This window comes from Rhododendron vialii, chromosome 3a, assembly GCF_030253575.1.
Source record: "Rhododendron vialii isolate Sample 1 chromosome 3a, ASM3025357v1".
Lineage (NCBI taxonomy): Eukaryota > Viridiplantae > Streptophyta > Magnoliopsida > Ericales > Ericaceae > Rhododendron > Rhododendron vialii.
The window spans coordinates 6,119,749-6,136,148 of NC_080559.1; the positions used below are offsets into that span (position 1 = coordinate 6,119,749).

The 16,400-nt window shown below is 37.3% G+C and overlaps 2 protein-coding genes and 1 long non-coding RNA gene across 3 annotated transcripts in view; 2 read left to right on the forward strand and 1 right to left on the reverse strand.

The window, feature by feature from the left end:
* The window catches only part of LOC131319271 (uncharacterized), a 37,784-nt gene extending 28,328 nt beyond the window's left edge, over positions 1–9,456 (forward strand). Inside the window, exon 7 of the mRNA XM_058349457.1 lies at positions 8,550–9,456. The gene's annotated coding sequence lies outside the window, so the exon portion shown is untranslated. The remainder of the gene's footprint in view (positions 1–8,549) is intronic.
* LOC131319275 (uncharacterized) lies at positions 550–2,583 on the reverse strand. The gene is made up of 3 exons (XR_009197935.1): positions 2,452–2,583; positions 1,109–1,172; positions 550–763 (listed from the first exon to the last, which is right to left on the reverse strand). It is a non-coding gene; the product is annotated as an uncharacterized LOC131319275 (long non-coding RNA).
* LOC131321073 (uncharacterized) lies at positions 4,825–9,548 on the forward strand. The gene is made up of 6 exons (XM_058352089.1): positions 4,825–4,860; positions 5,496–5,512; positions 6,199–6,646; positions 8,550–9,150; positions 9,260–9,344; positions 9,449–9,548. The coding sequence occupies exons 1-6, from the start codon at positions 4,825–4,827 to the stop codon at positions 9,546–9,548; spliced, it is 1,287 nt and encodes a 428-aa protein (XP_058208072.1).
* The last annotated feature ends 6,852 nt before the right edge of the window (positions 9,549–16,400 follow it).

Genomic DNA, 16,400 nt, shown 5'->3' on the forward strand with positions numbered 1-16,400 from the left:
GAAGACTCCAAAGAGCTAAGAAAAAAAGGCAACAATTAAAACTTAAAAAAGTAAACTATTAAATTTAAATTAGAAATGAACATAGTTAGATGCATAGACATGCATGTTAAGAAACTTTGGACAATTCCTTTTGTCATGCGACTACCCCGTTAACCCATAACCATTACATTTTCTGCTGTTCTTAACAGTCTTCTCTTTTCCTTCTTTCAATCGCTTACACCACCATTTGCCCTCACTTGGAGTGGTTCTTTAAAATTATGTTGGCTTGGAGAAATACGTATTTGGATACCACTGGTCGGACCATCTTCGCGAGAACTCCTCAATACTGCAAGTTCCTCCTTCACGAGTAATAGGTACTTGGATACCACTTCAATTTCTTCATCATCTACTACACCGTCATCAATCACATTACAAGCAAGTTGGAAGAAACGTTGTTGTCACACCCCGCCCCGCAAAACGACACCCATTGTGGGTCCGAGTCGGCGCGGCCACGTGGCACTCCCAATCGCCAACCGAACAATCACTTAACAACAGATATTAACTCAGAATAAACCAACGGAAGACTTAACATTAATATTAACAAAAGAGTTGACATCAAACCCATACCATTACATACTTGGCATACTAAAGTGTAATACATCCTTGCTACAAAACGAGTCGATAATATGTACAAGACGATTCACAACCACCGACACAAACAACAACCTTTAAGCCAACTCCAAAATGCCGACCGGTAGTGGACCATCCTACAAACCCCTGCTATCTGGCAATCCAAAAGAAAATCAGGAGTGTGTAAGATATAGAATAAATTCAATAAAACTCAACATAAACAACTAACTGAACAACTACAATTTATGTTCACAACACATGCAGTGACACGTCTGTCATATCCCGTGTACCCAAGGTATTGTGTCCCGCACACCAAGCTCCCATTCACGGTAAATAGAACGGCACGGCCCACGACAAGGTATGACTTACTCCACAAATCTTATACGGGTACAATCAACATACACCAATCATGCACGCCAGTAACTAAACCAACCATAGCATGATGCACAACCAATATGTTAACATTTTATTGAAGATATAAGATACCAAACACACTCACCTGTGAGTCGACCGAAGTATGCCAAATCACGGTTTTGGCACCTCCCGATTACTCAGCTCGTTACCTAGCCACACGCTTAATCGTATTAGTAATGAGTTCAACGAACGATCAACACAAAGATATATAGCTAATAAGGAACTAAACAATGCCCAAAGAATGCAAGTATGTCCATCTCAAAGGCCTAGAAATAAACCAAAACACACATGAAGCTCAAACACAACAAAACTCCCAAAATGACAAGACATCCTACAACCACCCTATCTTTAAATGACTGTAGTATTTTATAGGATCAGAGTTGGGTCATAAAACCAACACCATTTGAAAGTAGACTTCCATTACACCAATATCGATATAAAATTTGTCCCAAATAGATTTCGGATGACAAAGTTATGACCGTCTGAAGATGCACAATTAGAAACACAAATCTGCAGTTTCTGCAGATCAGCCAAGTTCAAACCAAAAACTGTATTTACCTACGAAATTTCAAGGTACAAACCCTACATGTTCTGAAGGGTACAAGAGTCTAGTTTCCAAATAAAAAACCGGTTCACAAATCCGATACACGTGCTAAAAGATATGCCTATTTTTCCAAGATGTGTCGATGCAGAAAACATGAAATTCAGCAGAACTGTCTGTGATCGAAAGATCACTAAAAATCGTACACTTAATATTCTTCGAAAGATTCTTACGCCAAAACATCACCAACTCAACAATCTTTAAGACTCATAAAGACCCATAGCCAGTAAGTACATTTAACTATGACAACATTGATGAATAACATAGCTCCAAAACCTGCCCAGATTTTCAGAGTTAACAAACCATTAACTTCAAAATCGAAACTGAGTTTTCCTAAAAGTAATTAAGGCACAAACCTTACATGTTCAGAAAGGTATGTAAGTCTAGTTTTAGAATCAAAAAATGGTGCGTAAAACCGACACCCGAGCAAGAAGTTATGCCCATTTTTCCAACACGTGTCTGTGCTGTCTGCACAGACGCGAATCAGACACAAGTTCAGTCCACGAATTTTGTAGGCTAGAACACTTCGAGTTATTTTCTAAAAATTTAACACGATGCAATAGACTCACAGATGAACCTTCAGGATTTTTTTCAAGAATTTAGAAGATTTCTAGGTGCCTTGAATAAATTCATCAAAGCATGACAGATTATGAACTTGTTCAAACACAGTTATGCATGTTCATCATATGCACGAATTCTCTGAAATAAAAACTCAATTCCAACCTCAAAAACCCTCTCCCATGGCTTCAATTCAGAGCATATTAGATGCAGAACATGAAATCTAGCATGGAAACATGAATTTCAGCACTTAAGAAGATGAAACTCACCTAATTAAACTTCAATTCAAGGCTAGCTAAATCTTCTCTAAGTTTTCCCCTATTCTTCTCTTCTTCCTCCTGCCGTTCCCTCTCTCTCTCTCTCTCTCTCTCTCTCTCTCTCTTCTCTCTACGTGTATCAACGAAGAAAATAAAATAAAACACGTACTCCAGTTTGATAAACTCTAAGAAAGATTATTGTGTGCCAACAAGACCACATGCTATCATGCTCCAATTCACAAATCACACACAAGCCCTCACGCTTCTAATGTATGCAAGTTAACCCCGTGACGCATAATTTAATTAAATACGTGAATTAAAATACCAAATATCCGAGACGGGTGCGACAGTTGTCGCCTCACTAAAACTGAACGGTTGCATATTGCCTTCCCAACTCTACCCAAGTCATTTATAACTCTACTCGCTTTTACTGATTTTGTCCACCTCCGTAAGATATACTTAGTAAGCAATTTCATAATTTGCATTCTACTAAAGTACACCAACATATGCCGACATGGAATTCCGTCAAATTCAAACATTTTACAACTGCAACTAACAAGGTTTGATGACTTCTCTACCGAAATTTCACGACTTCTCGAACCTTTCATTTTCGCCCTCTGAACACTCTACAAACGTTAATGTTCATCCTCATGTCTTAACATAAGCACGTATGCATTGATTTGAAATTTTTTCTCTTGAAACAAAAAAAATATGCTCTGTATATAATTCACTCATTATCATTTCCATCAACCACAAGATTTTTAAGACTGCCTTCTCATTTACATCTTTGTGATCCAAATTCAATTCATTATGTCGCATACGTGGAAATGTCCTATCGAACTGCATCATAAAATTCAATATTGAATTTTCTTTAGACGCATACCTCTTAAAGAATGCATAAGAAATTTTAGCTTTTTGACTACTTGTCATGTGGGCAGAAAAAATGCATTTCGTATATGCAGGAATCCATCTATCACGAATTTCGTACATGAACTGCAACCATTCGTTATTGGACAAGTTAGATTTTGCTACAACATCTGTCTATCTTCTATCAAACTCTTCAGGACTCTCCGAATTTCATATACATCTATTAAAATCATCATAATGTTCTTTATAAGATAATGTTTTTATCTTTAAAGAAAATTTACTCATAATTTGTCAAATGCAATATCTATGGTGCGTATTTAGAAGAACATTAGCAAATATTTTTGTCATTACCGGATCCTGATCAATTATGATCATTTTGGGCTGGCCTCCTAGTATTGCTTTCAGCCATTCTTTGAAAAGCCACTTAAAAGAATCACTCGTTTCATAACTCAAGAACCAACAACCAAAAAGTGTAGTTTGCCTGTGGTGATTAACCCCCAATAAAGGTGCAAAGATCAGAGAATATCGGTTTGTGTTGTAAGTTATATCAAACACCACCACATCCCCAAAATACTAGTACGACTTTCTAGAGGTGGCATCCACCCAAAAACAATGACCCGTCCTCCCCTCATCATCTTTCTCCATTGTAAAATAAAAATTAGGATTCTTTTGTTGTTCAGTCTCAAAATACTCGTACAACATGTTAGCGTCATGTCCATTTTTACAAATTTCCTCTCATCCCTTTGGCAATTATAAAGATCTCGTTGTAAACATCCAATATTTTCGAAACCCCCGGCTTGCAACTCTAAAATACTCATTTGTTGGCCGGTTGACACATTTATAGCTATTAGTTGTTGTGTTAAGGGTTTTTGTGCATCTGAAACTTGACAATGAGATTTCAAGAAATGCACCTTCCTCGGGGTTGTAAGAGGGTGGTTTTGACCCTCAACAAATTGGAAGATAACAAATGCTTCACTCGACTGGATTCTCATGATAGCACCACAACCCTCTCTAGTTAAACCCCAACGACGTGTAGTGGTGGCCTTAGAAATTCTCCTCACCCCTTCTTTGTAACAAACATACTCCTTCCTAATGGTTTCACCATTCTTATCCATCTTGCTAGAATTGCATCGCACACTAAATCCAGCATTAAATGCATAATTGTTGCAAAACTTCTGAACCTCCTCTAAGTTGCCAAATTGTTGTTTAATTTTGGTATCAATTCATTTTTAACTTGAGGAGTGTAAAGTGGTTGACAAGAATTAGCAGACTCTTCATGCGGTTGAGATGGTGACGGTGAGAATAGTTGTATATCATCTAAAGACTGCATTTTAAAAACCAAAAGAAGAAACAATAACAACACCAAATCATTTTTTATGCCTATCCATATCTCTATAAATAGAAAGGCAAAGAGAGATACCTTGGTGGCAGTGGTGGTCGAAACAAGGGGTTGAATTGATACTCACACTATCTTCTTCTTCCATTTCTTTTCAATTCTTTTCAATCTACTACACAACCATGACATTTGCTGGCTATCTTGACACTACCATTCTGGTATGCTCAATATGAAGTCAAAATATGAGTTCAAAAATGAATCCAAAACCAGTTCCATTTCCATTTTCAGTTCAAAATCTAACTAAAATGAGCAAAAGTTTTTTGTCATATGACACGGTAAACTTATAAACAGGAATGGAGCAGCTTTAAGAAATCAAATTCGACAGTGAATCCAAACTAAGGTTAGAAACAGAGAGCAAGTAGTGATGAACTTCCTGGTACTAACACAACCAAGAACTCAAAACACACACACACACAAAAAAAAAGAGAAAAGAATAATCAATTAACAGAAATTAATGGCAAAAACAGAAATTATATTGTTGAAATGAAGCTTAAAAAGCTGTTATGGGCCTTATGGCTGTTGTCTTGAAAACTTTCCGTTTTGATTAACCACACATTTCTATATTTATAAAAAACTCCATTGAGAATATAGACATTTCACCTGTCTTTGCTTTGGACAAAGAAAATCTGAGTTTCAAGTGGGCACTTTTCCGTTTGAAATCTGATAGGGAATAAAATCCAAGAAATCAACCATGAACAAATACTAGAAGATATATATATTAGTTAGTCAAGAAGGTAGTCTTGTGCAGTGACTTATTCCCATTGCATTTCATGTAAATTTTGATTCCTGTTAGTTCCTATTGCGTTTCAAGTAAATTTTGATTCCTGTTAGATTTGAGTACTTAATAAATTAAGTACTTAGTAGAATCTTATTGTGCAGTGAGGCAAAGATTGCATTTTATGATTTGGGATGTCACTGAAAAACTTGGTAAGGATCATGGTACTGTGATTATTTTTTGATAGGCAACAAGATTTAATTTATTGCCGCAGAAGACAGAACCACACCACCACCAGATCGACTAGAAAACAAAGACAAAAGACCATCCAATCCCAAACAAAGCCCAAACAAAACAAGAACCCTGACCAAACCACCAAGACAAAAGCAAAAAACAAGACCACCCTAAAAACCTACCCAAACAACACACCTAGCCTGACCCAAACAGCCTAACCCAGCTTAAAACTTTAGTTTTCTTACCGCAGCCAAATTCCACTTGAAATCATCAATGGAGTAGTCTCTGATATTAAATTTGCTCTTAATCAATATTGCCATTCTTGTTTTAGCCAAATCTGTTATTTCCTCTGCCATCCACACTTTGTTCTTTAACACTACCTCATTCCCTGAGCCCCAGATACAGCATACCCAAAATTATTGCCACCCCAAAACCTTTGAACAGTCGAAGAAATCAAAACTTCTCAATTTTAGTTTCCCGAATTAGTATAATATTAGGACATCTTTCTTTAATGAATATTCGAAAAACGTTATTGCATTCTCAAAAGAGAAGATTTTGCAGTGCCACCAGTCAAAAGCATCCGGAAAGAAAAATTAAGACACCATCATGCACTTGAGCTCGTCAAATTCCTCTGCAAGGAAGTCGCAAAATCAAAGCTCTCAAAAGCGGAAAGGATATTTAAACCAGCATTGCGCAAAGCAGCACGTGTTGGGATACCTGAAATTATTGAAGAGATTGTATTGTCGTACCCTTTGGCATTGTCTTTTATCAATCTAGACAACGTAAACATCATCAAATATGCAATTCTATATCGCCGTGAACGTGTGTTCAATCTCATCTATCAACTTGGCTGGAAATATATATACGGAGTGGACAATTTGTTGAACAACGCTCTGCATTTGGCTGCACATCTGAGACGTGAGCAACAAATCAATCTCAAAGACAGTGCCGCTGGTGCAGTTCTGCAGATGCAGCGAGAAATGCAATGGTTTAAGGTCAGTTTGCCCCTTCTCCACCATGTAAAGGAAATTAATAAAGAAAATTTATAATTCACAAATGTTTTTTTGTCACTAGACTTTTATACCGCTTTAGAAAGCAAGACTGCTTGGTTGGATGCTCATGATCGTTTTCATGCTTGCTTTCAGTATATACGTGAATGAAAGTCTGATGAATCCATCATATCCTACCATGTAAAAGAATAGTTACATACTACAATGGTCCGCTTTCTTTATAAGTCCTTCTGAACTTTATTTGGCTAATTTGTGAACACTGGTTCTATATTTATTTTGAAGCAACGTACTCGAGTCTAATTGCTTAAACAAGCGGGGATTTGGGGGGCCTATTGTGCTTTAAGCACAACATGATCTCTTGTGATGCCCTATGAAGCATCGACACTTCTAGAGGTTGTTGTATCAAAGTCGGACACTCCGGAGACATGTATGGGACAAGTCACCTGGCATGGCCATTATATTACGCATCAAGGTGATTTTTTTTTTTAATACTTTCTAAAAGCATTTTCAGGCTAAACTATTAATAACTTCAAAAGTACTAGGCCAATATTGAATATAAAACATGTGTATATGTATAAGTATAGACCGTCGATCAATACTCTAGTCGATGGGATTCCTAACATAGTTGTGTTCCATGGCATTTCACAACAATGAGTCCATATTGTTAGATAGAGAACAAAGTCGGTGCATCCTGTAATTCCATTTTCAATCTCCTGAGTTCACCTTCTTCCCAAGCAAACAACGGACTTCTAAACTGGAATTTTTCTACTTCCGTATTTGGTTTGATTTTGATTTCCAACTTTATTAGGATTCTTGGTCTACAAAAATTATGATTTTATTTTCATTAATTAGGAATTATCTTTTTCCTGATACCACTTGACGCAGCGGAATTAACAAGAGATTAGTTACGTACTAATCAAAATGAATGATAGACTCGAGTCCAAGAGAGAAAGATGAATATTAGCGAAAGATATATTCTTCCCTAAACTTGATCTGAACAAGAGCTACCTTCCAAAATGCTATCCCTAGCCATTTATCCTTAAAAAATCTATATTGAATGATCATGTGAATCTCCTCTCAAGCATTGAATGATCATTAAAAATTCAAGCCTTCAACATATTCGTGGAAATCTATCTTCCAAATTAAGCGAAGTGCTCCAAACCTTCCTTTCAGCAGGTTCATAAGGCCCGTATACATTCAAAGAAGTACAAGCAAGAACTAGCTAGGTATTATAGTACCCGAAATTGTAGGGATAACTCTAGTTGAGCACGATTCCTCCATGGAAAAGCAATTTGTATTCTGTATGCATAACATTCCACCTACACTTCCATTGGCATGTACTTCCTGTTGTGCCCTCTGAGTGGATCAAACAGAGCCAGAACACGCGCACACAAATACGAACATAGGAGATATACGTGGTTTCCCAAAATCGGGTACGTCCACGGAGGTAAACGGAGCTATTATCAAAACGGGAGGAAAGCTTTACAAGTGAGGACTCTCATTCCTCACCACACTCTCCTACATAGCTATACAAACAGACCTCACATCTCTCACAGATCTCTCACTCAAGAGAGATACAATTATAGAAAACCAGGGCCTTCAATTTATAGGCCATTCAAGACTTCCTATTCACAAGCCATGCCAGACACGGCAATTACTCCAAACGGCTGAGAATGACTAGGAATAGGGATGCAGATGGCTGTCATGCCATTTTCTTCAACAAAGGCTGCACCTCGCAGCAGCCCATGTGGAGAATTGATGCCAATTGTCAACACTTCCAAGAAATCAAAATCTTATCCTCTAGAATGTACGCTACAAGTCTTTGATTGTTGATCTTTTAAAAAGTAGAATCTTTTGTTTCTCATTCCAAATCACTTGATTGATACAGGAAGTAGAAAAATTTACAGTACCTAATGACAGAGAAAGAAGGAATGGTGATGGAATGACACCTACAGAAATATTTTCTGACACGCACCAAGATTTGTTGAAAGAGGGTGAGCGATGGATGAAAGATACAGCCACATCATGCACCATAGTTGCTGCCCTTATTGCCACTATGGTTTTTGCAGCTGCCATTACAGTACCAGGTGGGAACGATAGTGTTAAAGGCCATCCGTTACTTTTGAATCAAAAAGCCTTCGTTATTTTTGGCATATCTGACGCACTAGCTCTATTCTCATCCATCACTTCTGTGTTAATGTTCTTGCTTATCCTGACTTCTCGATACGCAGAGGAAGATTTCCTGAATACCTTACCCAAAAGGATAATTATTGGTCTCATAACCCTATTTGTCTCCATCTTATCCATGATGGTAGCCTTTGGTGCTATATTATATCTCGTGTTTGGAAATAATAAGGCATGGAATCTTATCCCTGTTGTTGCACTGGCTATTATTCCTGTCACCTTGTTCGGAGTTTTGCAGTTTCCTCTCCTTGTAGAGATGATCCAATCCACATATGGTCGAGGCATTTTTGGCAAACAAAGTGATCGTGTGCTTCGATAGGTTAAATATCAGAATTTGGGAGTATTGCATACGTACCTGAGGGTTTGATGTCATTTCACTATTTATGAGTTGCTTTCTGATGTTGTGTACCTCAGTGAGTAGGTATCTTTGTTTGCTTATTATCTACTGCTACTGGATTTATATGTACAACTTTCAGTCCTTACCACCTGGGATTGAAAAGTAATCTTCGCCAATAAATGATTTAAGACTTTTCCTCAAAGGAAACTTATTTACTGCTGCTTATATTTTCTGCTATGGGTGCTGCTCTTACACTGCCTCTGCAGTGCTGTTTTGGATGGGCTATTTTTGGCTGTTGTGGATGGCTCTGGCCTTGCTTGCTGGGGATGGACTGTTGGTGCTCTAAATCTCTACCTCTATTCCTGATATTTTGATGATGCTTCAAGATACGGAGTGGGGTAGTGCTGACTTATGGTTCGCGGAAGTCTTAGTTTGTTTTTTCGAATGGTTCCACATTCCACTGTGGTCTCATTCAATTTATGATTGAATTCAATTTATGATTGAATGTTCTTTTCTTTCTTCTTTTTTCCTTTTCTTTGGTCTTTTCTATGATTCAAGTTTTCCTTACATTTAGAGTGGACCACCTCAATGTACCATTTGTCGAGTTCAATAAAATTTTGTTGCCGATAAAAAAAACTAATTGCATCGGTTACTTCTCATCATTACATTAATGCTCTTCGTGTGGCTTGTAGTACACATGGTTGTGAGCTTTTGTTATTCCACTTAATTTCTGCTCGATCGATGTTGTTCATTGTGTTTGCGTTAGGTTTCCCGTCTCAAATCTGTTTTGAGAGATCTTTCACTAGAAAATCTCCCCGGGTCAAGTAAACGGGAATTTCTTAATTATGTTTGGGATGGAGGTTTTGAATCGCGTGTTAGGTGCAAACCTGGGTTTCGGTGCCCTTCGTCACTGCTACTCTAATGTGTGCTCCTTGTTTGAAAAGAACGCGGCCGATGATCTTGGTGCTGAAAAGGATAGTTAGGCCCCATGGGAGGCTACCACAAAGGAGCCGGAGGCCGAGGATGAAGAATCCTTCAGTCGGCACACTGGAGGCGAGTCTGAAGGAGTGACATCGGGCACCTCCATTAATTTGTTTGCAAACCAGAAAAATGGTATCTCCCGGAGCAAACGATCGGGTTTGAGTCGTAGCTAAGATTTTCATTTTTCTGATGACTGATCACTCATTGTTAATTTTTCAAATAAAGCCGACATCAATCTTGTAAAATATGAAATGAAGTTTTATTGAATTCGACATCATGAAACCATGCCTTTATTTATTCGGTATCAGAGCTAGATCTCATCTGTGTCGTTCGAGTTAGTTATTTTTCAGTCATTTTTCTTGACTTTTCATACATTTTTACTATTTTGTCCATTCTTCCTAACTTTTTTTGTACATGTCCATTTTTAATAAAATTTATGTTTTCAGAATCAACTCTTGATCCATATTATTTCAGATAAAAAATACCCTAAGCTATGTGAATTAGTTATGAAAACTGTCAATTCTCATAGCCAGTTAACATAATATTTTGGACAAAAATATTCTTGCCAGTTCACATAGTCCGAGTTAACATATTATTTTGGACAAAAATACCCCTGAACTATGGCTATGAGAACTGAGGCTATGAGAGCAATATTTTTAGAATCAATTCCTGAATCATATTATTTCGGACAAAAATACCATTGGCTATGTGAACTGGTTATGCGAATTGAGTTATGAGAACTGGCTATGTGAACTCCCAATTCTCATAGTCAGTTCTATGGGAACTACCTATGTGAATTAGCTATGTGAACTGAAAAATACACAGTTTACATAGTTTTACCATACACTAAAATACATAATTCTCATAAAATATATATAGATTTGATAGAAAATACACGATTCTAATAGAAAGTTCTCATGGACAATACATAGTTCTCATAAAAAATAGGCAGTTCTCATAGAAAAATACACAGTTCTCATAGAAAAATACACAATTCTCATAGAAAATACACACACGAACAAAAATTGAACAAAATCAAAAAGATAATCAAAATTAAATATAGTTATAAATGTTCTCACCGCCATGTCTTAAAAAAGTAATTAAAGTAAAAAAGTAATAGTTCACATAGGAAATAAATACACAATTCACATTATCTCATCACACACTAAATACACAGTTCACATAACCTCATCACACACTAAATACACAGTTCTCATAGACAATTTTCATGGACACTACACAATTCTCATAAAAAAAATACACAGTTATTATAGAAAATACTCATTTGTTATATACAGTTCTCATAGAAAATACACAGCTCTTGTTGACAGACTGTCAATTCTCATAGCCAAATCTCATAACCAGCTATATGAGAACTGACTATTCTTATAGAGAAGTGGCTATGTGAATTGAGCTATGAAAACTAGGGGTGAGCAAAAAATCCGTTAAACCATGAATCCAGTCTAAATCAATCCAAACCGAAAGATTGTCCGATTTTTTAGTAGTATGATTTGGTTATGGTTAAAAAAAAATTAGAATCCGCGTTATATGATTTGGTTTGCGTATTTACATTCATGGTAATGGTTCCAAACCGATCCGAACCATATTATATATATATTTGATTCACCAAATAAATATGGGAGCCTTAGTCAACTATTTTTCTAATTTATTGATCCTATTAAATCTACCGTAATATTTAATTTTTTTCTTCCATGCCAAGATAATTTAGACTAAACTTTTATATATCACGATTCACAATCCTTTTCTAATTTCCTATGATTATTAATTTATTATACACAAAAAACATATGGAATCACCAGATCAGTCAACTTTTACGGTCCAATTCCTAAGTTTCTATACATGAAAGCCAATTCCAATTCCAATTCCAATTCATATTCCCATAATTACTACCAAGACTAATTACCCTAATATTTTTTGAAGATAATAGCTTAATTCAAAGCAAACCGTGGTTTAAAACCGAAACCAATCCGCATTTTAATTGTTTAGATTGGTTTGATTCTATGCTTTTTGTGGATTGGTTTGGTTCTCCAATTTCATAATTCGTAGGTATTGATTTAGTTATTAGTTTACTATAAAACCGAACAAATCAGAATCATGATCACTCCTAATGAGAACACACAGTTCACATACGTCCAATGCACACTTCACATAATCTCAACACCTACTAATATATATACAGTCAGGATCAGGTCAGGAAGTGTGGACCGGAGCTCCGGTCCGCACCTCCCCATTTCTCACATTTTCAATTGAATTTCGATGATCCGAGCCGCTCAATGTGATCAGAACGTGATTTTAAGGGTACATGTATGAAATCAGCAAAAAAAATGACCGGAAAGGGCTTGACCTGAGTAGTTTTTTTCTGAATGGTTCAGAAAAAAATTGCTCAGATCAAGCTCTTCCCGGTCATTTTTTTTACTAATTTCTCGCGGGTACCCTTAAAATCACGTTCTGAACACATTGAGCGGCTCGGATCATCAAAATTCAATCGGGAAAGGGGAGGTGCGGACGGGTGCGGACCATAAGGGTGTGAACTTGATCCGGACTGTGTGTGTATATATATATATATATATAGAGAGAGAGAGAGAGAGAGAGAGAGAGAGAGAGAGAGTGAAAATCAAAATAAAAGATTTCAACTAGCATTGTGCATAGAGTAACTTTACCTTTGTTTATTTCACTGCCGCCATTAAAACTCAAGAACACATCTTGTAGCGGAAAAGCACTGATCGGTTAATTGCATTCTAATCCTCCATCATTCACGTGAAAACCACAATGCAGTAGTAGTTAAGTTCCTCATTCACGTGAAAATTATCGTTTCAGACAACAATTAATGGTAGCTTCATCCAAGAGGTTGACGGCATATATATTTGATTCCACTTCGAATTTTTGAAGATCGCCTGCGTTAATTTGAGGATTTAAAATCGACGGAGAGGTTGACGTCGCCGCAATCGGTGCCTTAGAGGACGGAGGTGGGGCGGAGGTAGTGGTGGACGGATCACTCGACCGCGACCTACATCTAGCCGTTGGAGTTGGTGCGCGGGGGGAGGGGGGGGGGGGGGGGGGGGGGGGGGTTTGAACAATTCACGTAGTTCACAAAAAGGGCAAAAAATACATTAAACAACATGGGTGAAACCCAACCCAAAAAGAGGAACCGGCTTCTAATTTTTTATAATCAATTCTATAGGCTGCTCCACCTATTGCCAATTAGTTTTAGGTAGGAACCCTCCAAAAAATCTAACAGATCTAATTCATTGACTTGGAGACCCGGCTCAACTCAAAGATTTGGGCACAACTCTTTCCTACTACGGCCCCTCCCAATCAAGGATAGTGCGGGCTCACGTTCTGTTGGATTACTATCTGAGTCCAATTAAGGTTAGGGGTGAATTGCCATATGATTGAATATTTGAAAGCCCAAAATAATTGCGCGGAAATAAAAACGCACATCTACTAATGCATGTGGAAAATGCAGTCCTAATGGTTTCTGCTTGCCTGAAGATTCAATTAGACAAGCCTCAGTGTGATATCCAATGTTATGGCTAAGTAGTAGTTCAATGGCCCAGACAACGAACTAAGTTAGTGTTGAAATAGTTGATGTTCAACTTCAATATTAAGGCATTCCCTTTTGCCAAGCAGAAAATAATAGTATTGTGGCTTTTCGCTCACATTACACAATGCAAAGAAACAAAACAACGTTGCTTTGAAGATGGACAATTTTGATGAGGCTTGTTTTGAAATCATTGATATTTGATGGCACAGTTTTTGCATTGTTGAGGAAAAAAAAAAGTTTCTATCATCCCAAGACAAGTAGTGAAAATTTTGGGACAAATTTTTGTCTTTAGAAAAGAAAAAAGAGCCAGAATTAAATGAAGAACCAATACATTACTCAAAGTAGTAGGTTTCAAATCATTGATGATGCATTTTTTGCATTGTTGAGAAAAAGATTTCCGCTGCCCCAAGAGAAGCATTGAAATTTTTGGGATAAAAAAAAAAAAAAAAAGATAGCCGTGAAAAAAGAAAAGAAGAAAAAAAGAGAGCTGAATTAACCAAAAAAGCACTAGTGCTGAAAAGGACTTTTTGCTTAGCAAAATGGGGTCTAATTTCTAATATTAATCACATGATGGAACTTTAGCTTTGGTCCCAGCATAAATCCGGCAAAGTCATGATCACCTACGATATTACAATGATTTGATGAGACATTACTCATTGATAGAAGTGACGATGTACCATTTATGCACTTCTATTTTTTTAACCAACCAAAAAAGAATAGAAGAAGGGGAGACTTAAATATTCGCCTCTCAGACCCTAGCCAACTTATGTTTCCATCTTGTTCAATTTAAATATTTATGTTTTCATCCTCAATCTTTTTTAATCCCAATAATGCCTTTATATCATATATTGGGTATCATATATATATATATATATATATATATATATATATATATATATATATATATATATATATATATATATATATATATAGTCCGGATCTCCTAAGGGATCCCACACGGCCTTACCGTGCGAGACTCTCCTTTCCCGATCGAATTGCAACGATCCGAGCCGCTCAAAGTGATTAGAACGTGATTTTAAGGGTACCCGCGAGAAATCAGCAAAAAAAATGATCTGGAAGGGCTTGATCCGAACAGTTTTTTATTGAACGGTTCAGTAAAAAACTGCTCGGATCAAGCCCTTCCCGATCATTTTTTTTTCTGATTTCTCGCAAGTATCCTTAAAATCACATTCTGCACACTTTGAGCGGCTCGGATCGTCTCAATTTGATCGGGAAAAGGGAGTCCCGCACGGTAAAACCGTGTGAGATCCCTCATTGGATCCTAAGTGTGTGTGTATATATATATATATATATATATATATATATATATATATATATATATATATATATGTATATTTATATATATATATATCTATATATATATCATCAAAATTTGGGACAAAAACTTAACACTACCATCCCACCCAAGAAACCGTAACCATCGTTTGACCCAAATTCAAAACATTTCCATAATAGTAGTTTCCAACACCCATAAATCAAATCTAATCATCGCCAGCACTGTCGTCCTCCTCATTCAGCCCACCAGCAATCCCCTCGTTCAACCTCATGTTCTCCGGCAACTCACCGTATGCCTTCAAGAGTAGCCTGGCCTCGTCGGGCATGTGCTTGAGGATTACATCAGCCGTGTCATCTTGTTAATCCCTCAGGCCTATGAGGATGACGTCGCCAGCAGCGATCTAGACCTTTTTGTGCATCTTCCCCCCTGATGTGCCACAGACACTTCGTGCCCTCGATGCACGTGGCCTCAAATCGGCAGTTTCTGAGCATGCGGAGGACCTGGCCGGGTGTACTCCTGGTCGTCTTCCTTGAAGGCGACGAGCTCGCGCTTCTCGTCGTCGGCTTCGTTCTTGTCTCGCTTGGGGAGAGAGAGAGGGGGGATGCGTGAGTCGGTGGAGAGAGTGTTGGTGGTGGATTGTGTGATGTGTGTGCGCGTGGTACGTGGCTGTGCTTGGTGAGTTGGATACACACTGACTTTTGCTTTGAATATGCATTGAATCTAGTTCTAATGTCTGCAAGCTAATTGTGAGTTACTAATAGTTTGTCCGAACGGTTAGAATGCAACATTTCCATCCATAGGTCTCGTGGGTTCAAATTGTGCATGGCAAGTCAATATCATAACCTTTTTTTTAACAAAAAAAAAGAGAGGTATGTAGATAGCTAGATTGAAGAATGTAGGATTAAAACTTGAAACAATTGTGGCAAAACCAAGGCCCCTCCAGCTGAACCACATGCACAACGGGATCACTTGTGAATTCATTTACGTCATGTCATATGTACATACTTTCATGACAAAGGCCTAGCTAGCCTCGTGGGCATTCCCCTAAAACCGGGCCAGGAGAGATACTGCACTTTTTAGGCAGTTCTAGATCTCCACATCCTAGAGTGCTTGTACTCTTTTAGGGGGCCGTTTCACTTTTTCCAAAAAAGAAAGTTTTGAAAAAGAAGGTAATTTTAAAGTCAAAAATTATGTGTTTACTCAATAATTTTTCTATCAATATGGATTTTATTTGATAGATCTCATTGAGATCTTTTAAACAATGCCAAAAAATTGAAAAATTATTTTTCATTTTCGTTATATTTGAGTTTGAAACTACCTTCTTTTTTTAAAAAAAGATTTTGAGAGAAAGCGGAACGGTTAAGCAGTTCTAGAT